At 37.2% G+C, this 21,784-nt stretch overlaps 1 protein-coding gene across 2 annotated transcripts in view; it reads left to right on the top strand.

Annotated features, from left to right (window-relative positions):
• clip2 (CAP-GLY domain containing linker protein 2) overlaps positions 1-21,461 on the top strand; it is a 112,933-nt gene extending 91,472 nt beyond the window's left edge. For both annotated transcript variants that reach the window (XM_039756633.1, XM_039756632.1), the window contains 5 exons: positions 3,522-3,678; positions 6,499-6,658; positions 8,420-8,611; positions 10,407-10,469; positions 18,519-21,461. In XM_039756633.1, coding sequence (XP_039612567.1) covers positions 3,522-3,678; positions 6,499-6,658; positions 8,420-8,611; positions 10,407-10,469; positions 18,519-18,530 — 584 coding nt within the window. In that variant the 3' untranslated portion in view covers positions 18,531-21,461. The remainder of the gene's footprint in view (positions 1-3,521; positions 3,679-6,498; positions 6,659-8,419; positions 8,612-10,406; positions 10,470-18,518) is intronic.
• The last annotated feature ends 323 nt before the right edge of the window (positions 21,462-21,784 follow it).

The following is a 21,784-nucleotide window of genomic DNA, read 5'->3' as shown; positions in this document are numbered from 1 at the left end:
TAAAACGTTAGTCTACCCTGTATCCACCCTATGGCATTTGCCACTTGATTGACATACAGGCCGGCCAGTCTGAGATCTCTTCTCTTCTAACACACTGGTCATCCCGCACGCGCGATCAAACACGCGAGCTACTGTAAAACTCTAGTTAGCCTTCCAATTTACATCGACTAAAGAAGGGATTTAAAAAAAAATGTTTGGGGAGGGTATGGGCTGGATGTGGAGTTGGAAGAGGAATTTATTCTCACAATGTAACCATTTTAAGTGCGTTTGTCTGATCTGTCAGTCGATCGTTGCTATTCCAAAGAGGGCAAATTCTAGTATAACTGGGTCCCACACGGCAAAGTTCATAGCAGATTACGCAAAACTAAAAGTGCTTCTTTGGTATGTGGTCATACCTCTCGTAGAGCGAGAGGTGGCATGGTCACTGAACTTGTTCTTCCTAAACAGTGATCCAGTAACACTAACTCCTGTATGCGCTTACATGTTATTCAGAATCTGTAACTCAAATTGATTAGTATTTGGTGGCTTTATCTTTCATTTCTATCTTTTGGGTTTATTTGTAGTAAATTAATTTCTATAAAATAGTATATTTTCTTAAGAACCATTACTTCCACTGAAATCTGTAAATGGGACATTTTGACATTTTAATAGCTCTACTGGATTATGGCCCTAGTTGACTAAAGCATAGCAGATGCATTCAACAAAGTAATTTGTAGCAGTACAGCAGGGTTTTTGTGTGGGAAGCTATAGCAGGAGCACACTAGCCTTATTTAATTAAATTTAGTTTATCCTTTAATAGTTTTTTTTTTTTTACTGAATTTAGGTTTAAAGTTCTGACAGAACATTTACATATACAATGTTGCAAAAGTAAATTTCATAACCTTATAAAATATACATACATAAAATATATTCAAAAATAACAATAATGCAAGTATACAATACAATAATACAAATGTCTTTGATATACAATACAGTATAAATACATTTATATAAATACTTTATATATACAGATTACAGATTATTAGTTATAGGCACCATGAAGCCATCTGCAGTTCACTAGCCATCTTATGACAAAGATCATATTGCCTTCACTGATTTGCTTTCCTGACCTTATCTTCTCTTACCAGACCTCACACTCAGTCTGCGGTGATGGTACTCCATTCCAATCCCGTCATTTAAGGTGAAGAGAACAGTGTGCTGACTGTCCGCTTCCCTATCGCTATTAAGCCACATAGGTTTGTAGGTTCAGAATTGTCACATGCACAGTGAACAATGAAATTCTTATGGGCATGTGGTAATCAACATGCAACTTGCTGCCATTCTCCAGCACCGTGATTAGTAAGTACAGTAACCTTACCTCAATACTTCTGTTTTAGTTATCTGAACTAACTTTGAACATAGAATCACATCCTGACAAAAGGTTAAAGTTATGATAAGCATTACATTAGACTAATCAGAATTGATGACTGAGATATCCATATTCAAGTTAAGACAGAACATACATTTATTTTGAGTCTTCATGTTAAGTTCTAAATATACCTTACTTACAAGTATCTCCCCTCTTTCGTGGTTGAAAAAATGTTTGTTTGACTTCATGTCATTTGATTACAGTTTCACATACAAAATTGTTCAATGAAATTTCAAATACAGGACATTATTGTCAGATATTGTATTCTTGTGAACAGTACTGCCAGTGTTGTGATCCTTTCCTGCCTTGAACTGGGACATTCCATATGCCATTTCTGTAGTGCTGTCTCACTTACAGATTCTGAGAAGACCTTCTGCTGCAAAGTTCCCTGTAGGAGTCTTTGGATAACATGGCAGCTTGTGGCTTCAAATGGGATCCTTTAGCCTCTAATCATTTGAATTGGCACATTTCACATGGCTGAAATTCCTGGATTTACAGTATTAGTGAGAGCAATGGAAAGAGTTGGACATTTTTCTTATAAATACAACCTTTGGTTAGATAGATAGATAGATAGATAGATAGATAGATAGATAGATAGATAGATAGATAGATAGATACTTTATTAATCCCAAGGGGAAATTCACAGGTTATTGTGAAAAGTGATAAACTATTTAAAATTTTACAGCCATTAAACAATTAATGAAAAAAATATATAAAATGGAACAAAAGAGCAGACCAGTTATGTTACTGTCATAATTCAGGTAGCCACATTGATATTAAACTCTGCTAAGTTGTGTTGCAATTACCAAAGAGAAGCCCTTCTGAGGCACTCTGACAACTCTGTGAATTATGAGACAGCACAGCATAGTGAATCACATGCCATCTAGTGGTTGAAAGGAGATTTACATCATTACAGTCAAACCAACAAAGTGGCTGCAAGGAGCTCTGTTGTAATGGAAAATCGAGTATTTGGAAGCATCTTTAGGATTTTGTCATCCTTTTGGAATGGCCAATAAATAATAATACCTTTCAAAGATGTGTTTGAACATAGAAGTCTAATAATGTGTTAAAAGTTTACAGCTATCCTGGTATTGTGCAGACGAGTCATCCTGAGCAAACTGTCAGTTTGTTAACCAGTGTTTTCCAATACAGGGTCATAGAAATGTCAGAATCTGTGCTTGCAGCTGGAGCTAAACCTGGATAGGATGCACATTCACCATTTAATATATACAGACAATCATTTGGCCAATTTAGCATTACCAAGTTGCTGAAACTGCTTGTTTTAGGGATGTGGCAGGAAACATGTATCCACACAAATCCCAGACAATTTTGTGGAAATAATTCAAACTCCATAGAGAAAGTGACTTGACCTGTGAGGCAGCAGTGCTAGCCAGTTTTATTATATTTATATAATAAATATATATATAATATATTTATATTATATTTATTATTTAATATATTATTTTATTCTATTCCACACCTGAGATGATAAGGGGCCCTCCTTTTTTACATTACATTTGCTTTAAGCTATGGTAAATCTCGGTCGTATTTAATTTTCTTTAAATGAATATTCAGTTATTACAAGAAATATGTTTTCATATTTACTCAGTTCTACATCCTCAGGTATGCTATTAATAAAATAGCCTTTGCAACTTACATCTTTATATTGATGATTTTCTGATTTTGCCTTAATAATGATTTGACATAAAATGCCAAATGTGATGCAATATGTGGGACTCCGTTATTAGTAAGCCATGGTATTGAGCTAAGCATCCTACACTCTACCAAATATACAAGCCTTTTTCCTTATTCTTTCTAATCTTGCACAAGGGTCTGCTGATTCATTGGGTCAAATCCAATTTGCTTAGCTTACTTTCTGTTTTACCTTATTAATTAATTCCTAGTACGTAGTGACGTCTACAACACCCTCCACACAGACTGACTTTTATTATAGTAATTTTATGAATTTACATTCAAACAGAATTTTTGGAACCTTTGATGTTGTGTGTTATCAACTTATTATAGTAACCTTCTGTATTGTAATCAGTGCGTTAACATAATATTAGGATTATGCTGTATTTTGATTTTTTCTTTCTTTTTACCCTCTTCATAGCCCTGGAGAGCAAATATCGTTCTGCTGATAAGAAGGCAGAGGCAACTCAAAAAGAGAAACTTCGACTGGAAGCCGAACTAGAGTCCTTGGCAAAAAAGTCCCATGATGCTTCAGGCCAGCTAGTTGTCATCAGCCAGGAGCTTCTGAGGAAGGAGAAGTGAGAGGTTTCCTTGAAATTGTTTGTCTTAGTTGGCTGAACATTTTTTTTAATAGTATAAAGGAAAAATGTCTCTCTCTATATATTTATATACATTTTTTGCATTCTATTGCATTCTAGATTGAACTCCTTATTGACACAATTTAAACTTTTTTTGAAATTCTTGATAATATAATAAATTTGTAGCAGTAGTTTTATTGAAATTCTGCTTATGTGATCTTCTAATCTACTGTAAATTACTTAAAGCATAAAATATGGTACTGTATATATTTGCTTTGGTAGTGATGTGTCAGGAAGGATAACAGAACTGACTTTCACAAAAACAGTATTAATAAAGTTAATATAGATCTCATTCAGTTGAATAGTATAAGTTCAACAGGGCAGGGCAGTGTTTTTGAGAAATACATTAATAGATTGCTACATTCACATTACTACTTCTAGTAATTGTAGTATAAATGAGAATGGTTATTCTGAGTCTTAAGAGAAGTAGTCCTGTCAAATACTTCATAATGAATTCTGTTTGGGAAAGCAGTTTTTCATGGAAGAGTCAGCCTCACAGTTTCTATTGAAATTGTAATTGAATAACCAAGCTAAACCAAGTCACAGAAAACAGTTTTATAGCACTAAACTCTCTTTAGCAGTTAATTTCAATTTTAGTCATGTTTACAAGTAGGATATGAAAGAGCAGCTCTCAGCAGATGTTTTATATTAATAGGAAATTGACATATCTTGTGACACTTTCATTTCTGTTTCAAGATGGGAATAGTATGCTATAGAGATGACATTTGGCATAGTTTATTTAGACAATTTCACAGCCATTTAAATTCTTCTTACATGTATATTATGAATATGATTTGGTCCTAATTTTTTATGGCAGAAGATAGCAGTATCGTGCCTTATTCATACTACAAGTTGTTTCCTTCTTGACTGAAACCAGCAGACTCAGGCTGACTAGCCCAGCCTCAAATCAGAAAAACAAATCCCTAGTATTTGACTGCCCTAATTTATGAGCAGCACTTTGACTTTTATTGCAGTAGTATTCGTATACAATTGTAACCCATTTGAGAAGATGAATTGCTCCCCCTTAGAAGGTCTGCTTATTCTCTGCTTAGTAAATTTACCATTATGAGTAATCAGTATCTCAATTTTTACAGAAGCAATACACCTCAATAGAAATACTAGAGGGTCTTTGTAAAAATTAATAAAGTAATTTCTACAGTAGAATGACTGGAAAATGGGACTTGTCGTCCCTGTCTGGAAAGGGAAGGATAATCACCTAGATTGCAGCAACTACAGGGGGATAACACTGCTCCCAGTGCCAGGTAAGGTCCTTGTCAGGTCATCCTCAATCGGATCCATGATCGCTCGCTCACCTACCAGCGATTGGAGCACTCTGGTTTTATGCCTAAGAAGCCTACCATCGACCAGATCACTGAAGGTTCTCATGGAGCGCAAATGCGAATATCAGCAGAGTTTCTTTGTAGTCTTTATTGATTTTCGTAAAGTTTTTGACTCAGTTGATGAAGCTGCCCTGTGGCACTCAAAAGACTTGCGTTCAAAACGCATGTACTATAGATAGATAGATAGATAGATAGATAGATAGATAGATAGATAGATAGATAGATAGATAGATAGATAGATAGATAGATAGATAGATAGATAGATAGATAGATACTTTATTAATCCCAAGGGGAAATTCACATAATCCAGCAGCAGTATACTGATACAAAAAAACAATATTAAATTAAAGAGTAATAAAAATGCATGTAAAAGCAGACAATAAATTTGAGTAATGTTACCATTTACTCCCCCGGGTGGAATTGAAGAGTCGCATAGTGTGGGGGAGGAAAGATCTCCTCAGTCTGTCAATGGAGCAAAACAGTGACAAAAGTCTGTCACTGAAGCTACTCCTCTGCCTGGAGAGGACACTGTTAAGTGGATGCAGTGGAGTCTTCATGATCGACAGGAGCCTGCTCAGCGCCCGTCGCTCTGCCACATATGTTAAACTGTCCAGCTTCATTCCTACAATAGAGCCTGCCTTCCTCACAAGTTTGTCCAGGTGTGAGGCATCCTTCTTCTTTATGCTGCCTTACCAGCATATCACCGCATAGAAGAGGGCAATCGACATAACCATCTGGTAGAACATCTGCAGCATCTTATTGCAGATGTTGAAGGATGGCAACCTTCTAAGGAAGTATAGTCGGCTCTGTCCTTTCTTACACAGAGCATCAGTATTGGCAGTCCAGTCCAATTTATCATCCAGCTGCACTCCCAGGTATTTATAAGTCTGCATCTTGTATTCTGTAATTTTCCACCCTGTGTTACAATTCTAACCTGGATACTGCTCCTAATTTTAGTCTAAAACCAGTCTCTGCATCAAGTTTAGTTTGATTATTGTGGTTAAGAGGAATAAGTCCTGGAATAATTAGGGAATCAGTGATTGTTTCATTAGAACTAATGAAGAATATTATGGAGTTTTCCATTGTTTATGCATTTGCTGTAGTTGTAGTGCTTTTAAAACTGCAATATTTACCTTCCCTTGTGAGCAAGATATAACAGCTGGACAGTAAACTTTTCCTGCTGTTTAGGCCATTTCTCTGTAGATATTATTTTCATAGCTAGTGATACCAGATAGACACTTCATGACAATACCATCCAGATAAACTAATAAACTGTATACTGTATCTAATTCTAGTCAAATTCAAAAACTTAACATTATAATTTTAAATTATAATTTATAAAATTGAAACTCTTTTCAAAAACACAGAATCACTTTTTATTCTTTGTTTAATCCTTGTTTGCTTTTTTTTTTTTCCCCAGGAGCTTAAACGAGCTGCGTGTGCTGTTACTAGACTCTCCACGACACTCTCCTGGTCTGGACCGTGATTTGAGCCGTGAAGTACACAAGGCAGAGTGGAGGCTAAAAGAGCAAAAACTTCAGGATGATATCAAACGACTTCGGGAAAAGTTGCATCAGCTGGTGAGATACTGTAAACACTTTTAGGAATGAGAGCTACTTTAAGGCAGTGAGATGGTTATATAGAGCTTGTGCATGTTTTGTTTTTTAATATATTTTCCTGAATTCATCAGAATCTCTGTTCATTTTGACCCTAGACAATTATATTTAACAATTATGTTTCTTTACCTCAATCTCATTTTATTTGAGCTTTACTCTCAATATTTCACAACTTGTTTGTCAATAACTTGACTTATGGTGATAAGTACATGTGTGCCACATTTCAAGCCTGTGGCTTGGAAAACAAAACAGTGCATAAATAACAATCACACACACACATTGTGTATTATAGATACAAAGGCACAAATCCACATGTAAAAAAAGGCCTTACTAAATATATCATCTTCAGAGTGCCAAAGTACAGTGCCCTCAGTTTAAGGAAAATATCCATTTTATGTTTTAAAGATAACAATATTAAACTGGAAGTAATTTGTTTTAATGTATATTTTAACTGGAAGAATACTTACTTTCCTCCCTGTGTACCATGCCCTGCATAGATGGTGTTTTCATGTAAACCACAATACACATAAAGGATGCAAACTGGAACCATATTCTTCCAACCCTGGAGTATTATGGTTGGAAGCTGCCATTGATCCAGAAAGAAAACAAGTGGTTAGTTATAATAAAAATAACAATTCTTTACATTTATATAGCACTTTTCTTACTACTCAAAGTGCTTCAGTAAGTGGGAAGCCACTACACATTAGCCACACTAATGTGTAGAAGCCACCTGGATTATGCGATGGCAGACAGTATGCTCACCACACATTAGCTGTTAGGTGGTGAAGCAGTGGGAGAAATAGCCAATTAGAGGCAGGGGATTATTAACGAGCCAGAATTACTAGGCCATGATGAACAATTTAGTTAGTGTTGCTGCTTCACAATCTCACATCTAGATGTGGCAAATGTGCACATTTTCCCTGTGTCTACATGGGTTTTCCTCCAACAATAACAACAATGTGCAGGGTAGGTTAATTTGCAATTCCAAACTGGCCTCTTGTGAGTGTGAATGTAGGTGTATAAGTGTTAAAGGAGGTTTTGAATTCTTGTATTCAATGTAAACAAAGGTTTTGTTTGTGGACAACTGGATACAATTTTTCCCATGGATATTAAGCTTATACTTACCCTTACAAAATGTGGTAAAGGGTTTTGTTAGTCATTTGGTGGCATCTGCTTTGTAATTCTAAATACACATTTGAAAACAGGGCTGCAAGTACCATTTTTTGAAAAATGCCTTTTTATTTATGGTTAAGTAGTTATTGTGTGATTTGAAAGATTTACCATATCATCCTCATACCCCTTTCTGAAAAACATATTTGTGACTATTTTTTTAAACTGTGCTCTAAAACCATAATTAAGGGGAAAAGAATCATAGAAGTAGAAAAACAGTAATGCGAACACATCAATGTATTCCAAAAATGGTAGAATTTGACAAAAATGTAATCTTTCTAAAAACACATTATGCAAATATTTTTGTGTGAAATTTTAAGACTTTATTCAATATGTATGAACACTCCAAACAAAGTGGATATCTTCATTAAGTTTTAAGAATTGATATTCATAAGTAGACTGTGTACTCCATTAGCTTGCATTGCAAATCATTCGAGAAGTTGCCGTTTTGTATAAAATTACTAAATGAGTGTCAGGGTTAAGTGATTTTTATAAGATCCTAATAATTTAATGTGAAGTAAGTCTTCCTAATTTTTACTTCTCACTGCACTCCAGGACAGAGAGAAATCGGTTCCAGACCATAGACGGTACTCTATGATTGATTCAGCAGCATCTGAAACAGAAGTTTTGAGACTTAAGCAACGGCTTCTTAGCACAGAGGATGCACTCTGGAATGCCTTGGACCATAACCAACAGGTGGATAAGTTGGTAGAAGCTATGCGAAACCATAATCCTGACAAAATGCAGGTAAGATTATATAGGCAAATTGTGAGTAATGGGTATGAGTATCAAATGATGTATTTTTAAGTAAGCCTTTCAAGGTATAAACATCTGCAGCAATTTTCAAAAGAACATTCTCATATAGTAAGGAAGATCGGAGAAGTTCGGCAAAATAAAAGCCATAACAAACAGATGGAACAATGGAAAATACAGTGCTTAAGGACTGTAGATCCTTTTCCCATATTACATTTGTCCTCTGTTTTAAGAAAATTATGGTAATGCAACTTTCGAAGAATGCAAGCTTCAAACCAATAATACAATTGAATCACCATAATGCATTAATAGTCATACAAGAGTGAAGAAAACATTAACTGTTATAAAATAACCAGTTTAGAAATTGAATTAGAATCCTATGATCCTGAAAATTTGCTGTACTCATGCATGGAATCTTTGTTTCTAATGCACATTGACTGTTACAGCATGATCAGTTTAATTAAAAAAAAACAAATTTTAATCCTGGGACAGAGAAATCGTGGAAATTGATGAACTATTACAAAACATAAAAATACAATATGCTGTAGCTGTCCTTTTCTGCTCATTACCTAGTAATAGGTAATCCATCCATTGTCTTAACCTGCTTACTCAGGGAAGCACCTCAGGAGTCATTTCCCAACAATCACAGGGTGCAATGCAGGAGCGGCTCTTGGAATTGGCACCAGCCTAACACCGTGTGAATAAACACACACACCTGGGCCAGTTTAACAATACCAGTTCACTTAACCTGTGTGTCTTTGGACTTTTTTAGGAAACCCATGTGGACACAGAGAGAACAAACAAACTCCATGCAGGTAGCAGTTGGGGCAAGACCCATGGTCTCCTTGTTGCAAACGACTGTGCCAGCCTGCCATAAGTAATCTTCCCAAGAAATATATGTTTCATTACTAGAATACTTATCTCTGGAGTACTACAGTTTTCTTTTCAACGATTTTTCATAATTAAAAGCTTTTTTTCCTATAAATAAATCCTGCTATTGTATTATTTACTTATTTATACTGTCATATTTCTGATATTATAGTAGATATTTGATGATGAACAGGAGCCAAGTTATCTGGTTGTTATTTGTTATTGTTAATTAGTAGTTTCTTAAAAAACATGTGAAAACAGCCTTTTAAGATTAAAAAAGCAATTCAATTTAGTGGCCTTTATCAAGTCAGTTCACTAAAATTGAGCTCAAAATGATACTGGCAGTTGATCACAAAGTGAACACGCACACACACCCAGGCCAGTTTACCAGCACCAGGAAATGGCTAGGAAATTTGTTTGGCAAATTTAGAGCTGTGAGGGAGTGGAGCTGCTGCCTTGCGGACCCACTGTCTTGGGTTCATATCCCTCTCTTGATCCAAGTGGAGTTTGTATTTTCTTTTTGTATCTGCATAGATTATCCTCAAGGTATTCCAGGTTCCTCTTACATCCCTAGCAATTTACAGAATAGGTTGACTGGTAATTCTAAAGTGTGAGTGAAGATGAGTACTATGATGGACTGGCATCCAGTTCAGGGCTTTTTCCTGCTCTGTTAGCTGTGTTGTCAGGATAGGCTGTGGTGCCTATCACCATGAATTGACTTTGTGAAACAGGAGAATGTTATATTATAAAAATAAAAAGGTCCGTAGTCATTGTTGCCCTGCAAGTCTGTAATTGAGAATCCCTGCTCTAAGCGTTTTAAGATCAGTTTGTGAACTAGAGTAGTTCATTATTATGATGCATTTTTTTAATTGTGCTTGAGTATATATATGTGATTTTTTTTATTTTATTTTTGATAAAGGCTATAGGAAACCCTACTTCAGCCAATGGGATTCACCAACAGGAGAAAACCTTTATACAGGAGGTTAGTTTTTGACACTATTTGTTATAGTAAAATTAGTGAAACTATCCCTTGAATATTCACAATATACTATCTTGAGCGGAACTTCTTTTCTGTTAGACATATCTAAGGGGATTACATGTAAGCCAGAATAAATAAGCCTGTGCTGGCTTATTTTTGTCATTACAGAAAATGGAGCTTATTATTTAACTTAGACTGTTTTTGTGTACTTTATTACCTAAACCTTGTAAGAATTAGTTCAAGTTACTGGGTATACTACTAGTTGGTATACTTTGCTATTCAATCTCAATAGAGTGCATGGCAGTGCTATGTAGCACTTTCACCATTTGGGACTTGGATGCTGGTTTGATTCATGGCTGATGCGCTTTCTGTATGGAGTATGTTTGTGTTCTCCCATGGATTAGTTTGACATCCTTCTTGGGATGTCAGATGTATCTCATTGTCCAAAGACATACTGTCGTGCACTTTAGCCAACTGTAAGCTGAATCAGTGTAAGTGGTGATGAGTGAGTATGAATGTGCCATGCTATAGGATGGAATCTTGTCCAGTTTTGCTTCATTTCGTCATAATGTTATAACTTGTAGTTCTGCGTGATTATATGTTTAAAAACCTTATGTGAGGAAAGTGAATAGATCAATGGATAGGACTCTTCAAACTATTGTTTTAAATATAATATACTGTAAATTAAAGTGAATTATTTAAAGACAACTGGCCTCATATTTGTGAGTATACTTTTTAATGCTAAAATTAATCATATATTTATTACTTTAGCTGTTGTATAGTACTCTTAACTTGCTAGTGTGAACCCAGCAAGAGTTTCCTTCAGTATCAAAATGCCTGTGGTCATGTTTCACACAAAAACATCAAAAATACAGCCGGAGAAAGCATCTCAAAGTGCAGTGCAGGAAAGTATTTGGCACTGGTTGTGCTAGTTAGGAATTCATTTATCTGAGAGAATAAAATTGAAAATGAATGAACTTGTGACAAATATTGAAAGCAAATGAAAATCAAAAACAATTTTATTTGGTGTAGTCTTGTTTGTTTTCTTTCAGTTTTCTTTATAAAAGTACATAGGTCTTCAATTGGGGAAAACCACAGAGAGAGCATATAAGTTCACAAACATACTAGCAGTACAAAAACTGTACAAAACATAATACCTGTCCCGTTAAAATCATACACTGGTTGAGATAAACCAGCAGCTGCAGGAAACCTCAAGAACTGAACTTTCAGAGCTATTGATTTAGTCATCTCCATCACTCACGAACAAGCATCCTGAGCTACCTTTGGCAACTACGAGTTTTTCCTCATCAACAGATGAAAGTAATTCAGTTTATTACAGGAGACAACAGTGCCTCTTATCTGGAGTATGCGATTTTCACTCCAGCTGCTTCACAACTTGCAACAAACTACTAAAATAAACAATGGCAAATGATGGTTGTGTGAGTCATTTGAATTGATGAAGCAATTAAATTCTTAGCTCAATAGATGTTAATGACAACAACAACCTTACTTACAGTAACTGAATAAAGCCCACTAGAAGTTCCAAATATTCCCTTCTAAAAGATGCATAAGATTAGGCAGATCCTGAGCTCATACCCTCAAGCAGTCTCTACAGTAGTTGTGTTTTCATCACTCAGAGTTTTAAATGAGGTCCCACCAGCCCCTCCTGAACAACCTTGCAACCAAAGATCACTAGCCAAAATTTCTGCAACCCTGTTACCAAATGTTTTTGGTTGCAGAATTCTTGACCTGATGCCACCACATATGCCTAGAAGATAACATTCAGCCAAAAGTCTTTCCTAATTTTTGGTCTCCTCCTTGGTTATCACGCTATGATAAGTAACACCTTCTCAACATAACTGCATCCTCATCATAACATTCTTAACATTTCCATTTTTTGAACACATACAGTATGCCAGCCAGGCTTATAACTTCATTGTAGTTGTTTGGCAAATTTGCTGCACTACTTCTGGAAAGCTATTCCTTGGCAAATAAGGTGGAGATGATGACACAACATGAAGATCCAAATCTTGCACTGTAATGGTTCTAAAGTACAAACATATAATTTAAGAATTCAGTCTGGATATAGGATACCAGGACCTGGAGCAGGGCATGGGTGACAAAACATCCACATAACCTAAGTATTGTCACCCTGAAATGACAGAATGGAGCATCCCAAGACCCTTGTTATCTGTAAGGTGAAGTGGTCTGTTCAGGGGCCTCATGTATAACGCCGTGCGTAGAACTCGCACTATAACATGGCATAAGCACAAAAGCCGAAATGTGCTTACGCACAGAAAAATCCAGATGCAGGAATCTGTGCGTACTCCAACTTCCACGTTCTTCCGCTACATAAATCCCGATCAGCGTGAAAAGTAACGCTCGTGCACGTGCTTTATGTAACGCCCCAACTCCTCCCAGAATTACGCCTCTTTGAATATGCAAATGAATATAAATCGCCCTTAAGCTCAGCCTTCTGTGAAAAGACAATGGGAAAAGCACGGGGGAAAATATAAGAATTTCAGCGAATACCAAGTGGAGGCAAAGGAAAAACATACTATTTGTTCAAATAAACCATGGTATAAGCAACAAAAGGAAGTTGATCGAGTGACATAGCGTGTTGGAGAAACTTGAAAGCTCACGTTCACAAAATCACACAGTGCCAGAAATAAAAAAGAAGTCACATATCAAAGTTGCCGTGAAAAGGGGAGTTGTAGCCCTCTGTCTGAGTGTCATATGAAAGCTTATTAGGGTACAGAGAAAAAAAGGCACACAGTGGGGAAAAAGCACGAAATGTCAACTTCAATCTCAACATTTCCACTTTAATCACGTAGTTTATTTTGTCATTAAAGTAGAACATCATAAACTTCATCTTAAAATCGTTTAATTAACCAGTTTCTCAAATCACATCGTAATTAAAGTAGCGTTAAATGCTTTGTTTTGTATTTGATCTTCTATGTGCTCTATGTGTGTGAATTACTACTTGCTTCTTAAACCGGCTCTCTTCCTCCAACTGGACACAGAATCAATTACATTCATGATATTACAGCTCTCTGAATAACTAAAATACTGAGATGTATACGTGATATCATTTTTATGATGATAGGCGTTAAAGCACGTTATTAATCATGGCTTTCACGGCGCAGTGATTGTGTACGACCTTCGATGAAATAATTTATTGCAGCAGTACTCAGGGGCGGCTCTAGGCTTGTGGTGGCACTGGGCAGAGGAAGAATCGGTGGCCCCTTCGCCGCCAATGTCAGTAAGGTAGGTTATGCACGGTGGATGGCCACGTCCGTTGCAGACACTGCATAGCCGCCTCGTGCTCGTGACACAAGCATTTAACTTTTGCCAAAATTTGTCGCTGAGTTTTTAGCCGTGTTGTTATTATCTCTTTCTGTTTTATATTCAATATATATTGGCGTAGCTGCCACTGCAGTCCTTGCTTTTCTTTCCCCAAATACCCAATAAGAATTGAGGAGCACCGATTCTTCAAAACATTTAAGTAACATTGTAATATCTTCGTAGTACATGTTTAATTATTCTATCCTTCACGACACTCCCAGTGAAGAATATAGATTATTTAAATGAAGTTAAAGTTTTATCTGTATAATATAATAAACATATTTTGCTGCATTTCACCTTAAAAATTATATCGTCATCATATGTAAATACATTATAATTATAACTATAGTGCAAGTTTACAGTGGGGTGATTGTACTTCTAAGTACAAACAGTTCTACAAGGAGTGCGTTTATAGTTCTTGGGATGAAACTGTTTCTGAACCGCAGGGTCCGTACAAGAAAGTCTTTGAAACGTTTTGCCGTGGCTGAGACAGCATGTACTTGAAGCTGTATACCGATAATTCTCTTTCTGATCAGCTACTGCTGTGATTCACACTCAGATACAGTGATATAAATACTCCGAGTGGTGCAGTGAGAGTAATATGGAAAAAGATGATCCTCTGTGGCAACTCCTAACGGGAGCGGCTGAAAGAAGAAGGAGCAGTTAGAGTAACAATGCTAAAACAGTTATGGTATTTGGAATACTATGGCTATTCCCTGGACCATTATATTGTTACAAGTTAATTACAATCAGATGCGTTACACTAATAAACAATATGCGATTAGTTTCAGTGTATTTATAAAGCCGCTTCAGGAAAATAAGGTGTAACCACACAGGAACAGTAGCACTGCTTTGACGCTGGGTGCCGCCAGTCTGCAAAACCGAGAGGAGAACTTGCGTACGACAAGGTATGAGGTACCGTGGAAAAGTGTGTGGCTTTACGCCAAGTGTAGGTTTTATACATCGCGATTTGAACGTGAAAAAAGTTCTTACGCAGCATTTCTGTGCGTACGCACCGTTTATACATGAGGCCCCAGGTGTAGTACCAGAGTGGCAGAAGACATAAGTAGGCTGGGTTAGGATACCTTTCAGAATTGAGACTGACTGCATAGTGTAATGAAAAGTACCACCAAGCATATTCTGAACTCCAGAAGCCAACTTCTCTTTTAGTGTGTACAGTCTTTGTCCTTTTCTGTTATTTGTCCTTCATAAGAAGTTCCAGTTTTGTATGATACAAATTCCAGTCAATGGTCTTTACAAGTACAGTTTTGTCTTTATATTAAAGAGTTGCTTCGTGGCAAATGCGCGTTTGTTGTATGGTTTTATGCACTGAGCATTCAGATTGGAGGAAGGAGTGCTGGAAATTATATCATATACTGTTTCTGTTTTATTCCTATAGGACATTAATGCTAACATTGGGAATAACAAAAATACCTAGAGGCCTAGTGAACTGTTGTTGGATATCTGTGTAAATCATGGATCATCCATAACAGATATCATGCTCAAATACAAGCAAATTTAGTAATACTAGCCGAAGCCCAGTGTAAGAATAGGAACGAAAAACGGTGAGAAAGGAATTCAGAAATCAAGAAGAAATAAATACTTCTTGAAAGACACAGTTGTGAATAGGTGTTTTGATGGTGACGACAGACAATGAGTCGAAAGATATAACCCAAGAAAAAGCCACGTACAACTGACCGTGGCTGAAGACTGGTTGTTAGAATTATTGTGAAGAGTAAACAGCATGCGGGTATGAGGAAGGCCACGCTTCTGAAATTCAATTATGTAAATATAATCAATAACAGCCTCAAAAAGATGTTGTTGTAGAATGTCTCTAAGTAATTCCTGCAGCTTAATCCAAAAGACTTGCGCTGCAATATTAGGTCTGTGCTCCAGTCTTTGGGTATCCGACAGTGCATGTAGAATTTCCGGCCAAGCAGGATTACATGATTACATAGTCCCAATTTACATACTATGGCCATGGCATCCTGATAGTTTTGTTGCATGTATCTTGGACTTCCTGGAAATGTGGACGGTAATATGATCATTTTGTCTACACGTACGTTGTTATTTTCAGCGTTTGCTTGCAGTGCGTCTGACAGTCCTTTGTATTGTTCCACGCGCAAATCTTGTTGATCTAATCTGAGATAGTTGAGACGCGCATCCTCTGTTTTAACATACGCATGTACGACGTACTGTTGGAATAGTTCGCCGCTGGAGTGCAAAATACTAAATGTATTCCTCATTGCTAATCTGTATGCGTAAAATTGCCATTGAGTAAGCCTTCCCTTCTTCTTTTATCGGGAATATGTTGTAAATCTTTGTGCCAGCCAATGTCTCCGTAAGGGAATAAAAGTGGGTAAACAATAGGATCGCAATTCATATTGAGCGTGGAAATCTGTTTACAGGAGTTGCCTATGGGACAGATGCAAATGTCCCTTTTGGCAGGCGGTTCGCCATCTTCTCCGACAAAAATTGTTGCAACATTGGTGTGATATGTCGGAGCATTGTATTGTCGTAAATCCTGCCTAGGGTTTTCCACGAAAAGCATTTGTACAGATGCTGTTGGATGGACTGAGCGATTTCATGCATGTGTTTGTATGATTTAGCAAAGGGTTTGATGGTTCTGAGCATGGAATCTAGCTGGAGGAGTAAATTTTCGCTGCATGTAGAGTTTGCATTATTTTGTAAGTGTACTTGAGAAGCTTGGCGAGAAATGCCGTGTTGGCTGCGTGTGGGTGGGACCAGTTTTGAAGAGGAGCCGCTGGCAGCATGGGGAGGGGTTTGGAAGAGGACAAATAGGAATCGAGAAATGCCATGTCGGCTGCGTGTGGGCAGGACCGGTTTTGAGGTGGAAGCAGGACAATGGTCCTAGCTTCCTAGCTCTAATGGTATGAATCAGGGTTTTGTAGACAAAGGTTTTTCCTGTTCTTGCAGGACCATCTAAGAATAAGCATGTTTGTCGCGGATGGGAATCGCTGTATGCAGCGTGTAAACATGTGTTTGGTGAGGTGTTGGGGGCGGGCACATGAGCAGGCAGTGTGCATGCCTCGAGAGCCAGGGTGGACGCGGGAGGAGAGTTAGAGTTGGCGAGCGGGGCTCTGTTGTGCGTACCCCATGGTCGGGTGACTAGGTCAATTATATATATAGAAAAGCAGTCGGAACCGAAAAGAACAATGAAAAGTCAACGTGGCTCAGAGGTGCATGTGGACTGTAGCAGAGACAAAAGCGACTGAGGCTGTGTTTGGTGAGGTGTTGCGTGCGGGCAAATGAGCAGGCAGTGTGCATGCCTTGAGAGCGAGGGTGGACGCGGGAGGAGGGTTAGAGTTGGTGGGCGGGGCTCTGTCGTGCGTATCCCATGGTCGGGTGACTTAGTCAATTATATATACAGTATAGATACTTGGTACCAGTGAAGCTGGGCTGCAGATTCATGAAATTGTAAGATCCAAGGCCATATGTTCTCAATTTCTAATTGAATTTCAGTTTCAATTCCAAGTCATTCCAAGTACACGTCACTGCAGCCTGATGAATGGTGCAGGGCAGGATGTTTGGGGTGGAGTTGGACATTGGTGACTCGCAGTCCCAGTCTCAGTTGTTTGCCCAGCTGATAGTGCTAAATTCAGACACAGTGTGACTCAATGTGGCCTGCCGAATGAGCCGGAGTTTGATCTGCAGGCTGCATAACAGTGTACTTGTGCATTCACATGCTTTGGTTCATTCACCTTGTCACGTGTATTGCTCACATGTCTTGTCACAATATCCGGGCTACAACCGCTTCAAGACAGATTGTCAAGTAGTTGGGAAAGCCCAAGAGAAACTGAAAGACCATTCCCATGAATGTCAAAGAAAAAGTAAAGTTTAGGTAAAGACCTTTATTAAACATTATTTAAACATTAAATAATTTGACATTATTTACTTAAACATTATTGACAGGCAATGCCTTATTAGGGTTTGTTTTGTTTTACTGTTATTAAATTGATTTTAAACCAATTCTATCAATTTTTGTGTAGTTCAGTGTTATTCAAACAAAAATTTGGGAGGCATTTTTGAAGCCAGAGAACACTTAGAAATGTTTTCCATTTAAGATACAATCATCAGGATGTCCACTCTCCCTGAATATCACTGCTTCAGGTTGTAGTGACTGGCTTATACCTTAGTGATTGTAACATTAAAGTGCAATTATTGAATTATTTTCAATTTGTAAGAACCCTTTTTTATTAAACCGGGGAGAGGTCCTACATTAAGCTATACTTTTGATACTTAAATACACTTAAAATCAGATACTTTAGTAGTTTTCTTGTGGGCAAATTTTACTTTTAAGTCTCTTTCCAGGAAGGTGTTTGTACTTTTACTCAAGTTTGGCTGTTTGGTACCTTATACAACACTAGGGTGGTTCATCTTCATTAGTGCCAACTTTACCAACTGACATATTTTGGAATTTTTATAACATAGTGTATTTCTTCCCATGATCATTAGACCTCTGTTCTTTAGTGGTCAACTGGTGATTTGTGAACCTCAATTACTAAATTTGCAATACCTGCTGATACTTTGTACAGTATAACAGCATTTACATGTACATGTAGAGGCATATTGTTGTCACTACATCAAAATGTGAGTATAAATGAAAAGTTGTACCTTGTAATCATTCATTGTGGTCTGTGTATGCTAAACTAAATTTAAAGCTTGATACTTATTTTCTTTTTCCAGGATAAACACTGAAACCGAACAAAGATCAAAAGCAGGGAGTGTGATACAAAGAAAGAAAAGGAGAAATCTGGCCTTGATGAGCTTGAACATCTGGAGCAGTCCAAGATTCTGGAGAAAAATATCTGGAACAGAAAGAGCCATTTAATATCAAACTTCATGAAGACAGACATAGCCAGCATGATTTTCAATCTCTATTTGAAAAATGTCCTCAGTATCACAAATCACACAAATGCTTGCCTGTGGTTGCTGTTTAAGATAAATAGGAGGCCTTCGTATTGTTACAGCTGTCTGCCTTTAACAGAGACATTTACTCGCAATCTGACTATGTGTTCCACCCAGCAGCTCCACCCTGTACCACTTTCTGCAGATGTGATAGCAGGCTTCTCTTCTTTATCTATATATAAATGGTACTTTCCTACTGCTCGGTTTTGTACATCTGTAGACAGACAGTTGGTTCATTGTGTGAAGCACAAAAAAACACAATGAAATCTTTCAGACAATATATGTTATATTTATGTTTCCACAGAGGAGACTAGTAGGAGCGAGTGGCTCAAAGGAAATGCAACTCACTCACGTCACCAACACAACGCTCAAATGTGTATCATGAGCTGCTTTATTATGAACTGAATTGGGCGTTTCTGCTGGTTCTGGACTTTCTCAAAAGATTGTGTTTATTTTGATTAAAGCACCTGAAACTGGGAAACATAGAATAAATAGTATGGGAGAAGCATTCAGTTTTCAAAATGATCACCAAAAGACAGTGGGATATCCATGTGCATAGCAGAGAATTTTCTGGACCACAGGTCTTACTCTTTTTGTTGCTGTCCGGTATCTTCATGTCTGAGCAAATGAGTAACAAGGATTTTACATTTTATTTCAGTTTTCTTAATGAGAGCACTTGCTCATGTTTAAGGGCCATAACCTGACTGTTGATCTACAGTATTTCCTCATGCATTAGATATAGTCATTTGGTTCCACAGACAGTATATGAAGTTAAGAAGAAAGAGAAGCATTACACAATATCCCTTTTAATTAATAGTCCCAAAGTAGTATTTTTTACCTAAACCCGGCCATTTATTTGATGATAATGCAGTATTTAGATGGTGGTTGAAATGTACTGTAACACTGTATATGAAATATAATAGACAATTGTTAAATGTGAAGAACAGTGAAAAAGATTATCGAAATTCTAACACTAAACAATCACTTTTATAAACTTTATATTAAGTGTTTGGATACTCCTTTACCAAACATACAGCCTTCGTCCATCATGAGAGAGAAAACTCATTTTAATAAAACGGTTTTCTACAGTCTGCGAATGTGAATGAATTTCTCCTTCCGTTTCCAGAAAGAAGAAATTCTACACTGGCATGAACAAACTGGAGCCTACTGCAGCTGGGACTTCTTCACACTACTGTTGTGCACAATAGGAAACGTGGCAAAGAAAGGAAGGGGCTCACCGAGCTCATTCACACCTCACCTTATATTTCAGCATTGCAGGCCTTTGGATTGTTTGACTTACAATTAGGTGAACACAGCAGTGGAAAGCCGGATAAATGGACTGCTCTATAGGCTGTGACGGTAAAGAGGTACAGTACAGTATAGAGAGTGTATTATGAGATTAACTTGCATATACAGAATGCCAGCTCACTCTTTTAGTCCTATGCATTGAGTGTTTAGGGAACAAGCAGGAATAATGTTTTCCAGTTTGTATGGTAACAGAAACTATTTCAAATTCATTTTAAACCAATGCAGAGGGGACAAAATTCCAAAGTGCATGGTGATTTCTAACGGGTTCAAGTCCAATAATACTCCATGGCATGGTGTCAGATGAAGCTGAGCGCTGAGTAAAGTCACCTGTTACTGTCTTCATTATTCTTCTGCATTAGTTCTAATCAAACATTTATTCCTGCTACTTCAGATATTTCTGTGTCTAAAAGAAACAAAGTAAAACTAACTTTAATGGTAATTTTGGCTAAAATTGTGACATTTGTTCAAAGTGAAGTGAGATATTTTAACTGACATGCTGTATTTTTGGGATATTATAAAGTACACAAGTGGCACACCATGCAGAATTTACAGAGCAGAAAAAGTGATTTGATTTTTCTTAAAGTTTAAAGAAAGGCTTGTCTCAATGTGAAATCTCACAATCATCAGGCACGCAGATCATCGATATCCTGGAGACTTAAACGTCTCCAGCAGTCCACCTCAGGTTGTATCCAACGAGCGCATCATTCCATAAGGATGGGTACCACCATTATTGCACATGGTACTTGGTGCATGTCACTTTCGATTGCGAAACATTGTGTTTTCCTTCACTTTACAACTTCCTTAGAAGGGTAGCTGCTATTATTTACAGCTTGGACTGCATTGATGATTTTTTTTTTTTAAATAAAAGGTTTTATGAGTCTTAGTTTTGAAGATCTGCTGCAGTTGCACAGATGGCTCTTCCTTAATATACTAGGAGCTTGGAGAATGTTTTGCAGCATTAGAAAGACCCCTCACACATTCCCTCCAAACACGTAGATGGTTACTTGATGTTAATATATAGTATTCAGTCTTCATTGTAGCCAAATGTACCAAAATAAAATGCACATGTGGCTGTCAGTACTCTTTACTTATAGATATTACTTATTTATTTAGGCCATTGCATTTTGGAAATTAAAGCCTTGTTCCTTACTAAAAAAACTAAAATGTGCAGGTAGATCTTCAGTGCCTGATATAGACTAAAATCCTAGTATGTATCCAATCAGATGAACAAAGTCATCACAATCTAATCTGATTATGCAGTTGCCAGTACTTGTCCTGCTCGTTCCAGCACCTCCTCATGTGCTGCTGGCCTTTTGCAGACCTGCTGTCTGTGAATATGCTGTAACTTCGACTTCAAATGTTAAGGCTTCTCCAGAAAAGTATTGAAATAAAAAAGTTTTTGGGTTCACTGAATCCTGGATTTTCAGTTCTATTTAATTGTTTTCATATGCTATCAGTGTTGCAAAGCTGGCCTATTCACACCTAAACAAATCCAAGAAACAAGCGCTCTCTGAGATGCTGAAAATTCATCAGGCACATACTGACACCTTTATACTCAGTCTGACTGCTTCACTCGTGTGTCCAACACAGTGGTGCTCAGTCTCAAAATGCTGCGTTCAGAAAAGCTCAGCCATGTGGTTTGTACATATCTAAGATATTTAGGAGTATTCACTTTATAAATGCTTAACTCTCTTGTGTTGTTTTTCTGTTAATGTGTCTTTTTGTGTAGTTTGCAC

This window comes from Polypterus senegalus, chromosome 6, assembly GCF_016835505.1.
Source record: "Polypterus senegalus isolate Bchr_013 chromosome 6, ASM1683550v1, whole genome shotgun sequence".
NCBI lineage: Eukaryota > Metazoa > Chordata > Cladistia > Polypteriformes > Polypteridae > Polypterus > Polypterus senegalus.
Note: the sequence above shows the minus strand (reverse complement) of the source record. Positions and strands in the feature narration are given on the sequence as shown.